Source organism: Dendropsophus ebraccatus, chromosome 2 (genome assembly GCF_027789765.1).
Source record: "Dendropsophus ebraccatus isolate aDenEbr1 chromosome 2, aDenEbr1.pat, whole genome shotgun sequence".
In the NCBI taxonomy this organism is placed as follows: Eukaryota; Metazoa; Chordata; class Amphibia; order Anura; family Hylidae; genus Dendropsophus; species Dendropsophus ebraccatus.
Window position 1 is genome coordinate 99,626,252 of NC_091455.1, and position 14,570 is coordinate 99,640,821.

At 40.7% G+C, this 14,570-nt stretch overlaps 1 protein-coding gene across 1 annotated transcript; it reads left to right on the forward strand.

The window, feature by feature from the left end:
• The first annotated feature begins 1,537 nt into the window (after positions 1 to 1,537).
• Positions 1,538 to 6,463, forward strand: LOC138784589 (mas-related G-protein coupled receptor member H-like). Its single transcript, XM_069960206.1, has 2 exons — positions 1,538 to 1,645; positions 5,130 to 6,463. Exon 2 carries the CDS (start codon positions 5,174 to 5,176, stop codon positions 6,173 to 6,175), a length of 1,002 nt encoding a protein of 333 aa, XP_069816307.1. The 5' UTR covers positions 1,538 to 1,645; positions 5,130 to 5,173; the 3' UTR covers positions 6,176 to 6,463.
• The last annotated feature ends 8,107 nt before the right edge of the window (positions 6,464 to 14,570 follow it).

The window sequence follows — 14,570 nt, forward strand, 5'->3', positions numbered from 1 at the left end:
TGAATTTTTTACAGGCCATCAGATACAATAAAAGTTATACATGTTACATATCGTTGTAATTGTAACGACTTGAGGAACATATATAACAAGTCAGTATAAATAAGCTGAAAGATCACATATTCCAAGCATATTGCTGAGGAGTTGTGTTGAGCGTTATCCGAACCCAAACATTCAGCGTTTGACCCCCCACGGCTACATGATTAGACTTGACAGCTTTTGGCTGGGTTCATTAAGTTCACCAATAAAAATGCATGCTAAAAAGGCACAGCCTTATCCCAGAAACAGCTCCACTCCTGTCTATAGGGTTGTATTTGCTACTGCAGCCAGCTCCATTGAAATGAATAGGACTCCACCTACAGCTTGTGGACAGGTGTGACGCTGTTTTTGCAATAAGGCAGCCAGGTTGTTCTGAACTATGTCATCCTGGAGCTGCTAGACAGGGGGGGCCACGTCCTGCTGAGGGGCCCACCAAGGGGTAGGGTCCCTCGGGAAATTCCCCTGTTCCTCTGTGGGCCAGTTTGAGCTTGCTTATAGGGCTCATCAAGTTAAATATTTTTGCAAACACATTCCTTTAGCAAACTTGCCTCCTTCTCCTGATATACCCAATCAAACCACTGTTTTTAGAGCAGAGTGGTGGTTGGTAACCTAGACAATGAGCTATCAACAATGGGAGAAAAACAGTGGCCATATCATGAGAGACAGACAAGTTTGCTAAATGAATGTATTTGCCAAAAATATTGAATTTGACGAGCCCCACAAGTATAACAATGTTAGTTTACATGGAAATACTCATTAGGCTATGTTCACACTATGTATTTTTATTACAAGAATGGCTGTTTTTAGCAAATAAAACTATGGCAGTTCTTGTCATAAAATAATGAGCTGCATTGAAATCAATGAAAACAGCGGCTATTCACACAGTACATTGAACAACGGCCGCTGTTCACTATGGTCACGCACATAATTGACATGTCAATAATTCGCAGCCGTTCGGAAAACAGCGGCTGCACAAATAATTGACAGTTCACACACAAAGTGCCTGGAAATCAGTGGTTAGTTGATTTCCCGACACAGTCATAAGGCAGATAGATTTCAATGTTTTTAAAATAATGTGGCTGATAATGCAGCGGCCATTGGCTGACACTACCAGCAATGGCCGTTGTTATACATCCTTTGAACATAGCCTTAAAGCTATTTTAACATTTTTCCAAAATGTTCATTACTAGACTTAAATGTTCAATATTGTTTAAATATATATAACAGCATTTAGTAGTTGTAATAACAGTGTTTTCATTCTCCAGAGAAATGCTCTGTTTTGGATAGAAGTGTCACATTGTAATTTTTTTTTTAATCGTTAACCATTTTACATTAATTTTCTCATAATAATCTTTAGGTGGATATGATTTTTGAAAGTTTGTAACAACTCTTCCTTACTATTACTGTCTCATATAGCTATTATATACTTGTTTCTAAATTTTGGAATTTCCCGTAGCCTATGCTTTGTCAGGTTACTCCACCTATATTGCATAAGAAGGTGTTGTTAAATAATGTACTGGTGAGAAGACAAGTGTAGTTTCGCTGTACTCCGAGACCAAGAATGGATTCATTGCCTTAGCTCTCGCTGCCTGAAAACAAGACATAACAGGTTATTTTTACTTTCTTACTTTGTAATATAATGTATTTATCTATAGTTTTTAGAATATTTTCGATTACACACATTTTACTACATTCTTGTTAAATCTCGGCATGGAAAAGTGATGTTTAGTTCTATTGTTACATAGTAAGTTAGGCAGAGGAAGATCAGAGGGTGGGAAGGGCAGGGATTAACTGCCAGTATGAAAGCAGATTTTCTTGATTTGTAGTGAGAGATGTGGATTTACTTGATTTAGATGTTGATTTACTTTATCTATGCTCTATAGATTCCTTAAAGGGGTTGTGTCATTAAGAAAAGTGGGTCTAAGCTGATGCCTTATGTGAAATTAAAGATATTTCAAATGTTCAAGCATTTCTGAAAATGTACTGTATATATATAGACTATGTAAGCAAAGTGGATGTATCCTTTTATTATCACATATGACAACATATTGCTAGGCTATGCTACCACATTATGATTGGTGAGGGTTTGATCTCTTGGAAACCCATCGATCATAGAGGGGCACAGCACTGTTGCAATACTGTATCTTGTTATTATTTCCTCCCACAGAGAGGCCCTGGTCTACTATCTGTGCAATAAATGGGGCTGGCAACAGTTCACTGCACAGTTGGTGGCCAGGAGTGCCAATGTGCAGGGAAAAACTCAGAAGTGGGTGCAGTGCTTACTTCATTCTTACAATCAATGGGGTACCAGTCACTGCCAGAGATGGGTAAACCCCTTTAGTAAGATTAAGTAGCAATGCACTACAAAATGAACGTATAGTCATTCGGCCTTGGGCTTTGGCACAACTGTTTTATGTTCAACTTATTTAACCAAAATGTGAAAGAGAAGGAGCTAAATTTTTAGGGAGAATCATTGCCTGGAGGAATCTTTATCAATTTAAATTATTTAAAACTAAACATGTAGAAAATGGAGTAATATGGACATGAAGGGAGAGATGTGTCATCTGCTCACTTTTTTGAGCAGTACTACGGTACTTTTTGGGGCTGGGAAAAATTTTACGGTTGTTTCACAAAAATTATCATCGGGTGCAAGTGCCTTAATAATTATTGCAAAATATTTTGGGACACTTCTTGCCAAAAACAGCTTAGCTAAAAATTAAAAGCTACACTAGGGTAGCAGTGGTATACTGCTGCGCAATTCATTGCTCAAAAATGTAAAAACCGTACATAATAAATCCTCTTAAAAAGGTAGCTAATCTGAAACCACATCCCATCCTGGCACAAAAACAGAGGAATGGTGAATTTGGAGTAAACTATAGAAATCTAGCCTTGATAAATGTTGCTCTAAACAAATACACCATGTGCAAAAACTCAATATTAGCAAAAAAAAAAAAAAAAGAATGCAAACTGATACATTTACTTTGGCATCTTTATAAGTACACTTTGTAGTAAAACTGTATGTTGGAATTGATATAACTATAATTTAGTTTAAATTGCCACACCACTTTCTTTTTGTGGCTTTAGTACATCTAAAATAAAGAGTAAGCAGCTTTACAAATAGTCTTGTTAAAAATATTTTACCATTTTACGTGTATTGCAGGTAAGAGGAACTATGGGGGAAATTTATCAAACTGGTGCAAAGTAGAATTGTCTTAGTTGCCCCTAGCAACTAATCAGATTCCACCTTTCATTCCTCACATATTCTTTGAAAAATGAAAGGTGGAATCTGATTGGTTGCTTGGGGTAACTAAGACAATTCTACTTTGCACCAGTTTGATAATTATTATCTTATGTTTCTCCTTGGTTAGAAACTACAAACAAATCTGTCTGCAGTCTGATCCTGCAGTCATATGTAACTCCTTCCTTTCCATCCATACTGCTGTCTTTAGGCAATCATAAAGGAATAAATGAAGGATAAATAGAGAGTAAAAGATGAGTCTATAGGTGTCTTTACATGTAACAGATACGCAGCAGATTTCACGCTGCAAATTTGCAGCGAAATCCGCTGCGGATCCAGTGCCTTTCATCCCTATGAGAACACATACTTGCAACGGGATTGACATCCTGCTGTGAGTATGTGAGTTAACCCAGAAATAACAAAAATTGCTGTACTCTTGTGTGGCTGGGTGAAAGAGGGCTTGCACCTCATGAAGTCCAACAGTAGAAAATTACACAATGCGTTTTTTTCTTTTTGCAAATGATTTCTATATTGTCAATAAATTTCACAAAATATCAGGGTACATCATATTCACCCATATATGTGCATAATGTCCAGATGCTGACACACAAAAAATTAGTATGTGCTCAATGTCGAGCTGCAGTCATCTCAATGAAGGTGAACGGCGCCGCGGCTACGAACACAGAAGATTGCGACGCTTCAATGAACCTCTTTTTCAAGCATGTGAGTTAACCCCCCGCTGCCTGCAGCCCGCCGCAGAGTGCATACATTACCTGCTCAGCGCTGCGGCTGTATGTGAGGCTCCTGGCTGTGATCCCGCTAAGTGGGACCGGAGCCGTGAGCCTCACATGCAGCTGCGGCATCGAGTAGGTAATGTATGCTTTCGTCGGCGGGCTGCAGGCGGCGGGGGGTTAACTCACATATTCACAGCGGGATGTTAATCCCGCTGCGAGTATGTGTTCTCATAGAGATGAAAGGCACAATTCGCAGCGTGAAATCTGCTGCAGATCCGTTACTTGTGAAGGCACCCTTAAAGGGGTTATCCAGCGCTAGAAAAACATGGCCACTTTTGCCCCACTCTTGTCTCCATTTCAGGTATGGTTTGCAATTAAACTCCAGTTACTTTAATGAAACTGAGTTTCAAAATCCCACCCAGTCTGGAGACAAGAGTGGTGCAAAAGTGGCCATGTTTTTGTACTGCTGGATAACCTCTTTAAGCTGCTCAGAACAGGTTTGTAGTCTGTATATACATAGATCTTCCTAGTAGCTGCAGGCACAAATCAATAGAATATTTTGAATAAAGTTCATGACCCACATTTACTAAAATTGTCTATTTTTTTGGACAGTATAAACTTAGATTACACAGTCTATAAAAGCACTAGATTTACTGTACCAGTGATAAATCAATCCCATTCCTGACCAACTATTAGTAGGCTTAAACTGTCCAAGAATCAAGCACCAGAATTCTGTAGCATTTTTGCTGCAGAGTATTTCATTATAAGCCATGCCTTTTTTTTATAACGTTTGATGGATATTTTTCTCCTTCACTTGATGACACACTGTTTTATTTTTAATCAAAATAATAGCAGTATCTTAGTATTATCTTACATATCCTAAATATGGAGCACATTATGTAGCGCTGATTATGCCAAAATCCTGGCACAAGTGCCATAGTGAATCTTCCCCAATGTGCTTCCTTTTTATTTTAGATGAACTGGATTAAAAGGTTGATTGCAAATACCTAATGCACAATTTCACAAAAGTTTATTCTTTCAAATTAAATTGCATAGTTAAAATATGTTGGAATGCTGATGATGTATGCTTACTTTTAATACGTTTATATATCTGAACACAGGTTTCCAAGACAAGACGCAATCATTTAAAAATAAACAAAGAAAAATGAATAACTCAACTGTAACTCCGACTGTCCCTGACCAAAATATTACTGATGGTGACTATCCAGGAAAAGCGGAGCCGCCTTGGACTGTAATTTTCGCCATTGCTATAGTTTTCTGTCTCATTGGCTTGGTAGGAAACATTATTGTTTTTTGGTATCTTTGCTTCAAGATCAAAAAGAACAAGTATACCATTTACATTATCAATCTGTCAGTGGCCGACTTCATCTATCTAATATTCACCATACCTGTACTAATATTATATATTAATACATTAACAAATCCAAATCCAAATTTTGAAGGGAAAGATTCAGTTTATCTATTTTTTGAGATACTTTGTGACAGTGGACAATATTCAGGAATGTTCATCCTCACAGCCATCAGTCTGGAAAGATGCCTCTCTGTTCTGTTCCCTCTCTGGTACCAATGCCATCGGCCACAGAATTTGTCTACTATCATCTGTACTGCACTTTGGGTCATTGGATGCTCAGAGAGTCTCATAGAGAACTTGGTGTGCTCACCAGAAGATTTTGTCATGCCGACTACAGCGTGTACAGCAGTTCAGATAATAGTTTTTGGTTTATCCATTGTTATCTGCTTACCAATCATGGTCATTTCAAGTCTCACTTTGCTCATCAAAATAAAAAGGACCTTTAGCGAGCAATATCCACAAAAGCTCTACATTATTATTATCACTGCAGTTTTTGTATTTATAATTTCTGTCATCCCCATGAATTTTCTTTGGTTTTTCTTATACTTTGATTTGCTATCAGATGATAAAGTAATCGAATTGTATTACGCCGGTATGTTTTGTGTAGTGTTGAACTGTACAATTGATCCATATATCTACTTCATTGTTGGGAAAAAATGGAAGCAGAAAACGAGCCATTCTATCCAAGATGCCCTTCAACGAGCCTTCAGAACAGAAGATGACGAAAATGATGACTCGAGCAGTAACAAAACAAGTAACACATCAAGCCAAACCAATCTTGCTATTACATTCTAAGAATTGCGCTAATATTCAATAACAATCTAATGTAATGACAGGGACAAGCATGGCTGTGTCTAGTAATGCAAGTCTATTCCATTCAGGCTACAGATATGGCACTGTGGTGTGGCAAAATGTGTGTTAATATAATGCATAATGTAACCCATAAAAATATAATGAGCTTTGTCCACTTTGAGACAATGATTATCATGTAAGCAGGACAGCAGTGCATGTACGGTTAAAGCAAGCCTTTAAAATACCTTGTTCTACATGTTTTATATGTAAATAAAAGTAATGTTTGATGAACATCGATATTTCAGTTGATAAACAGCTTGGGTCTCTTCTCAATTGATAATTGTAATGTGCTGGTTGTTTTCTCCAGTGATGGCGCTACAGAGGAATTAAACAAGTACCTATGTGAAACTGAAAGAGCTCTACAAATACCTTTACAAAACTGTTTTGAGGTACTGCAGCATTTGTCTTTTTTTTTTTTTTTTTATTTATCACAGGATGTATTAACCCTAAATACTTCTATGCCAGGGGTCCCAACTTGCAGCCCCTGAGGCTATCATCTGTGACCCAGGTGGCACTGAAGTTACTGAGATCTCCTAGGTCTCCTCGCTCCCTCTACTCAGGGCCTACCTTTGCTATGTGCATCCACAAGGCTCCGGCCGCCAGCCTGTTTAGGGGGCACCATCAGGATGGGTAAGTAATTAATCTTCTTACCCATCCATGGCGCCCCCTACAGGGCCCCCCGCCCGCTGTTGCACTCTGCTCTGTAACTATGAGGCTCCCTCCCTGTCAGTCACTTTTATGGCTGCAGGCAGTATTATGTCTGCGGTCACAAGACGCCGCTCTCTCCCTGCTGTCCCGGCACCGGTGCTCAGGTGACGTCACTCTTCGTCGTTGTCGCTTGCAGAGAAGACGAGACACGCAGACCCAGGTGACTATAAATGTTTTTTTTTTCTTTTCTTTGCTTATATCTTTATTATGGAGGATGACTACCTGGGGGATGAGGCCAGGTAACACAAGAGGGGACATGCATGAAAAGGCGTATTTCTGCACAGTGGGCCATCTACCCCAAGGCCTTCCCTGCCTCTACTAATCTGCATCGTACAGGCATAAAAGCAGTGAGGTAGAATGACGGAGTGGAAGTTGTCAGCACCACCATTTACTCAGAAATGTATTTGTAAATTATCATTATTATTAATAGTAGATATCATGCCTGTTGGAGCTCTAGAGCCTACAAAAAAACATACAATATGACTCCCTATTAAGAAGCTTAATCCTGTGATCACCTACTCTTACTGGTCTGAACACTTTTTCTATTCCCATAACTGCAAGGGAGCCACAATCTCTGGAATGTATCTCTCTAAACTTGGATAGAAGAGAGCTATTGATTAACCATCAGAGAATTAGGGACAAGAAGTCCAATAAAAGACCCGTTTTTGTTATGGGATATAGTAGACAATACGGCCTAGATTTATCATGGCTTTTGCACCTTTTTTGGGTGAATATACAAAGGTTTTTGCTCACAATAGATACATTTCACAGAAATGAACTCTGCAGTAAAAGAAGGCACACAGAAAAAAATAGCAGTTATTAGACTGAATGATAAATTTCCCCCATTCTCTCCAAATATTTACCTGTCCTACAACAAGATCCAGTCCTGGAACAGATTTCTAATAAGAATGTCCGTGTAGCATCACTTAGAAGTTCTTCATTGGGTTTATTATTGTCTCCTAGCCTGTTTTCATCTCCTCATAGTAACAAGGAGGGTTCGGCATAGTTTCATCATTGTGGCAACCGTAGATGTGGCCACAACCAGTGTATTACATGCCAATATATGATGGTAGCAGAGCAATTTGAATCAGCAGTTACACCTTAAGCGGTACCGCATAGCTACATATATCAATTGCAATACCCCTTTTGTGATCTATTAGGCAACAGGTCTCAGGTCATGTTGTGTATATCACTTTTTTATGCCATGATTGAGGGTTGAGTTAAACCTGTACATAGGGATTATATATCTTTAAGGTTACAAACACACTTGCCGGATCTGCAGCGAGTTTTTGCAGCGAGACTCGCTGCAGATCCCGGCCCTATACTTTCAATAGCAGAGAAACTTTTTTCTGCAGCCCGCCCCATTAACCCCCCGGCCGCCGGACATTATACATTACCGGGTCCCCGTTCCTGATGTACATCCCTGCTGCGAGTTTCTCTGCTATTGAAAGTATAGGGCCGCTGCAGATCCGGCAAGTGTGTTTGTAACCTAAAGGAATAAAAAAAGGTGTATTGGACGCATAAGAGTTGCTACATTTAGATCTACATTTATACTTTGGCTGCTTTCAACATGAGATGAATCACAGGTGTTTCACATTCCCGAACAGTGAGCTGTCTCTCTATTTGTACCATTAACTTGTAGGCTACAGGCAGTTCAGGCCTACAGTCTCTGAGTAGCTGGGATGTGATTCCTTCACTTGCCAGTGCTAAGATATAGCATCATCATGCCTGCATAGGGATCTCTTTATTGAGGCTCTCACATTGCAAGAGGGGGTCCCTACATGGAACTTGGACTAGGAGAATATTAGCCTTTTTTCTAAATGGAGGTACAGGGACATTATTACTGAATAGAAGCAGAGGGGGCATTATTACTGAATGGTGACACAATTGGGTATTATTACTGAATGGAAGCACAGGAGGCATTATTCTTATTATTTGAGGCACAAGGAGCATTATTGCTGAATATAGGAATGAGACATTATTTCTTATTTAATGTAAACTCCTGTATTGCTGGTCGGTACTGCTGTTCCCTCAGGAGTAGGAACCTACATTTGCCTGAGAATTTGTTCTTAACATGTCAGCCAAAGATAGGTGGTGTACTAAAATGTCACTAAGATTGGGACCCCTACGGGAAGTAATGTATCCAACCACTTCCTTAGTATCCTCATCCAGGGGCAGGAGTGTCCAAGGTTTTCTAAGGATTTGCTTAACTGCCTGAATATGCCTGAGCATCCTAGGCCCCGATACAGCGAATAAATTGGTTGTCCATTCTCACCAGGGGTACATTATCACATAACAATATCTCACGATTACTAGTCCTTACCCTCTTGCATGCTTTTCATAAAGGTTTTGTGGGATACCCACGTTCCCTAAATCTACGTTGTAGATTATCACATTGCGTTTTAAAGTCAGGCTCTCGAAAGCAATTACACTTGGCCCTCAAATACTGGCCGATAGGAATGCCACTCCTCAGGGGTTCTGGGTGCCAGCTATTGCATTAAAGGAAACCATTGGTCAAGGTGGGTTTACGAAAAATGATTATCTGATATCTCAAATCCTGATCTATAAATATGGTCAGATCCAGGAAGTTAATACTTTTCCCATGAATCTCAAGGGTAAAGTGAATGCTTACTTGATTATTGTTGAGGATATTGATAAAGTCCTCAAACATCTCTAGGTTGCCATTCCACAACACCAGGACATAATCAATATATCTGCCCCCCAAAAATATGTGATCTTATTTTACAAACGACGCCTTTCAATATGAAATAAAGGATAATTTTTTACTCACCGTAAATTTTCTTTCCTGTAGTCCGAAGCAGCAGCATGAATGGGGAAGATCCTATCTTCCTGCAATGGTAGGACAGATGGTACTAATAAAAGAAGATTGATTAGGAGCCCTATAAGAAGGCCATACAGACCCCTCCTCCTTGTGTCAATTCTAACGACAAAAAAATTAAAAATTCATAATAAAATCTTAGTTAATAAGGCATTGAAACAATCAAGGTATGCTGCATAAATAATAGTTTGTTTAAAACAGGGTGGGAAGTCCATGCTGCTGCTTCGGACTACAGGAAAGAAAATGTACGGTGAGTAAAAAATTATCCTTTCCCTTACGTCCTCAGCAGCAGCACGAATGGGGATATAGCAAGCTATGAAAACAAACTAGGGAGGGCCATTACATTAATGAAGACAGAATGGCTGAGCCAAAAACTGGTTGATCAGACTTGTGAATATCTAGTCTATAGTGCTTGACAAAGGTATTGACGGACGACCATGAAGCAGTCCTGCATATTTTTTCCAAGGGTACAGATCTTTTTTCAGCCCATGTGGATGATATTGCCCTCATTGAATGTGCCTTGATTGCATCAGGTACTTGTAATCCAGCTTCTTGGTAGCATATGGAGATGACTTCCCTTATCCATCTGGACAGAGAAGCTTTGGATGACTTGCATCCTTTGTTTTTTCCAGGCTTCAAACATCTTCTTTACCTTTAGGTAGTTTCTGTAGACAGTTGCGGCTCTGGATTGCAGAAGAGTGGTCACCACTTTGTCTCAAACAGTTAAAAGTACAATAGACATCAGCTTGGTAACTTTAGATGGAGCCGAGATGATTCCAAACAGAAGGGCTGTAAATTGAAAAGAATGCCAATTGCCCTGTACAAAAGGTCTTGATGTAAAGGAATATGCAGCTTTTGTCTGTATACAGGTACATGCAGGTATACCTGGTCAGATAACATCCTTCTTCTAAGAGGGACCTACAGATCATAGATCCCACATACAGCACCTTCCTCAGATTGTGAAATTTAATATGGTAGCCTTTCCTATCATATAACACTGGTACATACCTCTCTTGTCCTTATCCCCAAGGCCTCTGAGACGTCTGGTCCTTCCTGTGCAGGATTCTTTCCTTTACAATCCGTACTAGAATTCCTACGGGATGTGGAACAAAAGTAGAAGTTCCTTCTCTTATTAGACTGGGGCAGATAATGGACCTGATCATAAGAAAAAAAGGACTTTCATGAGAATGTCCAATACAGATCCAACTATCTTTATATTTTATTTTTATTTTTATTTATTTTTTTTAATTACTAAGAAAAAATTTTGAACAAGGTCTTTGTTCATCTGAAGGCGCCATGACCTTGGACTCCATCCAGTTCAGCCTGTAGATTATCATTCAGATGTAAAATCTTAAGCAGTCATTGTCTCTTCTGAGAACAAGTTGCAATCCACAAATGAATTCTCTGCCACCTGAAAGTGGAATCTTGCAGGATCTGTACGCCAAGAAAGCTTTTTCTGTCACCAGAATCCTGCTACATCCAAGGATGGAAATTGTGCCAGACTGACCGGCCGACTAACAGACTAGTACAGAGTGCCTGGAATCAGACACACAGGTGCACTGAATATGCAACCAGCAATCCTAAGGCGGTGTTCACACATAGCAGCTTCATAGCTTTACTGCATCCTTCAGTACACAGAAGCTCCATAGGGTCACTGCATCATCTGACATCAGTATTACAAACAGGAAAAACAACATTTTTATAAACTCCCCCTCTCCACACGACCATGTGGAAAGGAAGAATCATTGGAATGGAAAGTCAGACACAAACATAGGCCTGAGCCTGCTTCCCTCTCCTACCACCTGTCCCACAGGAGGAAAGAAAAAAACACAAGGAGGAGGGGTCTGTATGGCCTTCTTATAGGGCTCCTAATCAATCTTCTTTTATTAGTACCATCTGTCCTACCATTGCAGGAAGATAGGATCTTCCCCATTCGTGCTGCTGCTGAGGACGTAAGGGAAAGGCCTTTATTCGAACTCAAACAGTCAAAAAAGATGATGTGGGAACATAGCCAAAGTCGGCTGGAGGGTACTTTGAGTCTCAGTGAGAAAAATGTTGCAAGATGAGAATAAGGGTGTGTTCACACTATGGAATATGCATCAAAGAGCTCCCTGATCCAGTCGGCTGTTATTTCTCCCGGGTATGTCACCACCTGGGTTCCACGTCACTGACGACTGGGATTTAGCCTGCTCAGCCAATCAGTGACGATAGCGGTATCCCGTCCCAGTTACTGACTGGTTAAGCGGGGCATCTGTCAGCCAGGTCGTGACGTGGCCGGCAGGGAGCTCACGGCTCTGTGCAGGCACCAGGACAGGTGACTAAAACTTGTTTTTTCTTTCTCCCCACCCCCTGCCTGTAATGATTTTTTACTACCCCACCCAACCCAACCCCCTACTCCTTTAGGCTATGTTCACACTACGTATATTTACACTCGTAGTGCGAACCGCGAATATACGCACTTACTTTTGAGGTTGATGCGTTCGCTTGAAAGTATACGATATACGGCCGCACAGTTCACACTACGTATGAACTTATGATCGTATTGTATACGCCGCCGGGAAAAAGGAACAAGGCCATTGTTTGAGGACGGAAATGTTTGAACTCACGGCCGTGGATTTACATGCGGTCCCGTACAAAGTAGTTATTTCAGTCAAATTGAACTAGATTTTTCGATCCAAAAGGTTCTGTGTGTTTTATTGGGCTGGGCGAAGATTTCCAAGTAAATGACCTGCTTCAGATCGCTTCGAAACAAGCTAGGGAAGCATAACTGTACTACGGGCGTATGTTCGCAGTGCGTACGCATCCGACCGCATGTCGATTTTTCGCACGCCCGTAGTTTCAGCCGCACATGTACGGCGGCGTAAGAACTGCGGATGGATTCGTACGCAGTGTGAACATAGCCCTAAACTGCATTTGAGGTTTTAAAAAAAAAAATGCTTTGTCGGATTCCAGCCTCAAAGAAGTTGATTGTTTTCTTGTACTAAGTTGTGAGCAGACATTTGTGGGGGAATATATCAGCTCCCAGGCCCTACCTAAGGTGCTGACAGTGTGTTGCAGTTGACAGTCTCTAGTAAGCATGGTACTTTTTGGTCATTTGTCCGTGGAGTGAATTATGATCAATTTCAGGTCTCCGACTGTACTGAAGAGGCAAAGAGGAGTTGTTTGTGCCACACTCTGGCTACCCCGCCACTGCTTCCTCCTCCCACTTCTTAATGAAAAATCAATGCTACCCGGCCTCCTGCTCCCTCAGTTGTCAGTCAGTGTCTCTGATTGAAGATCAGTCCTCTGTAGGCAGGTTATGTCTGAAAGAGACACTCAGATGTAGTTGAATCTCTCAGCCCAATTATGGAACTGTGGTCTAGGGTTAACTCACCTATCTAGAGACCTGTCTGCAGTTCCTTCTTTGGTTGAAATCCCCTGATGGAAAGGAAAGAGAGGCCTTTATTTATTTTTTCATTATTGTATCATTTTTAAGGCTATGTTCACACTAGGTACTTTTGCTCATCATTTTGCTTAGTATTTTGCAACTAACACCTGGAGTGCATTGAAAATACAGAAACCCTATGTTCACGCAATATTGAAATTGAGTTGATGGCTGCCAAATGGCAAATTACGGCCATTATTTCAAAACAACGGCCATTAAATGGCGGCCATCCACTAAATTTCAACAGTGATTTGAACCAAAGACAGGTGAGTTACTTCAAGACCACAGCTCCAACACACTTGGGCTTGGAGATTTAACTATATCTGAGTGTTTCTTGCAGACAGGAACTTCCTACAGAGGACTGATCTGCAATCAGAGACTGGCTGACAGCTAAGCGAGCAATAGGCCAGGCAGCAATGATTATTCATGAAGAAGAGGAAGGAGTGGTGGGGCATGCCAGAGCCAACTCCTCTTTAACTTTTCATTTTAGTAGACCTACTTACAAATTACCAAAAGGCACCATGCTCACAAGGGGGCTGCCAACTACAGCACACTGTCAGCAGCTTAAGTAGGGCCCAGGAGCTGACAGATTACCTTTAAATGCTTGTGATGGCAGCTATTACAAGATCTGGGATAGTTGGAGGAGCAGCCTGATAAAGGAGAAAAATGCAGATTATAACATATCTAAACATCTCCCCATCCCCGGTAAAACTACATACAAGGTTTACTTTACGCGTTATTGTATACAGAGGAAAATGAGGAGGTTTGGAGCAGTTACTGATTCCCCCTCTAGTCCTTGAGAAAAATCTATGGAAAAGAGGGGGGATCATATGTGGTTTTTTTAAATTATTTATTTATTTTTTAAAAATTTGCATAGGATCCCCCCCCCTTTCCATAACCAGCCGGGTTAAAAACCAAACAACAGCAGCCTAGTAACACCAGGGTGGAAATTGGCCCTCCCCAGCCTAATATTACCAGACTGCTGTAGCCCAGTCCAGGAGCGCCAATTTTGACGCTCCGGAACTACTGGCACCCAGCTCTTCCCAGTACCCCTGGTGGCATTGGGTACTGGGAAATGGGGGGGGGGGGGAAGTGTTAGCCATTTTATACTGGCTAACACTAAGCCCTGACTTAGTAATGGATTCCGTCTATCAGACAGCTTCCACTACTAAGTCAGTAGAGAAATGAAGGAAAACACAACACAAGAAAACTAGAATTTTTTTTATTCAAATAAAAACACCCCCTAACCCTATGTTGACCATTTTATTTAACAGTAAAGTTCGCCGGTCATCGACGTAGTCCAAACAAGTCCGACGTTATCCTCTGCATGCCGGCATCTGAAAAAGAAAGGGAGAAGAAAATGCTCA

Excerpts from the sequence above, each read along its gene's own strand:
- LOC138784589 (XM_069960206.1), top strand. The coding sequence starts at position 5,174 with ATGAATAACTCAACTGTAACTCCGACTGTCCCTGACCAAAATATTACT.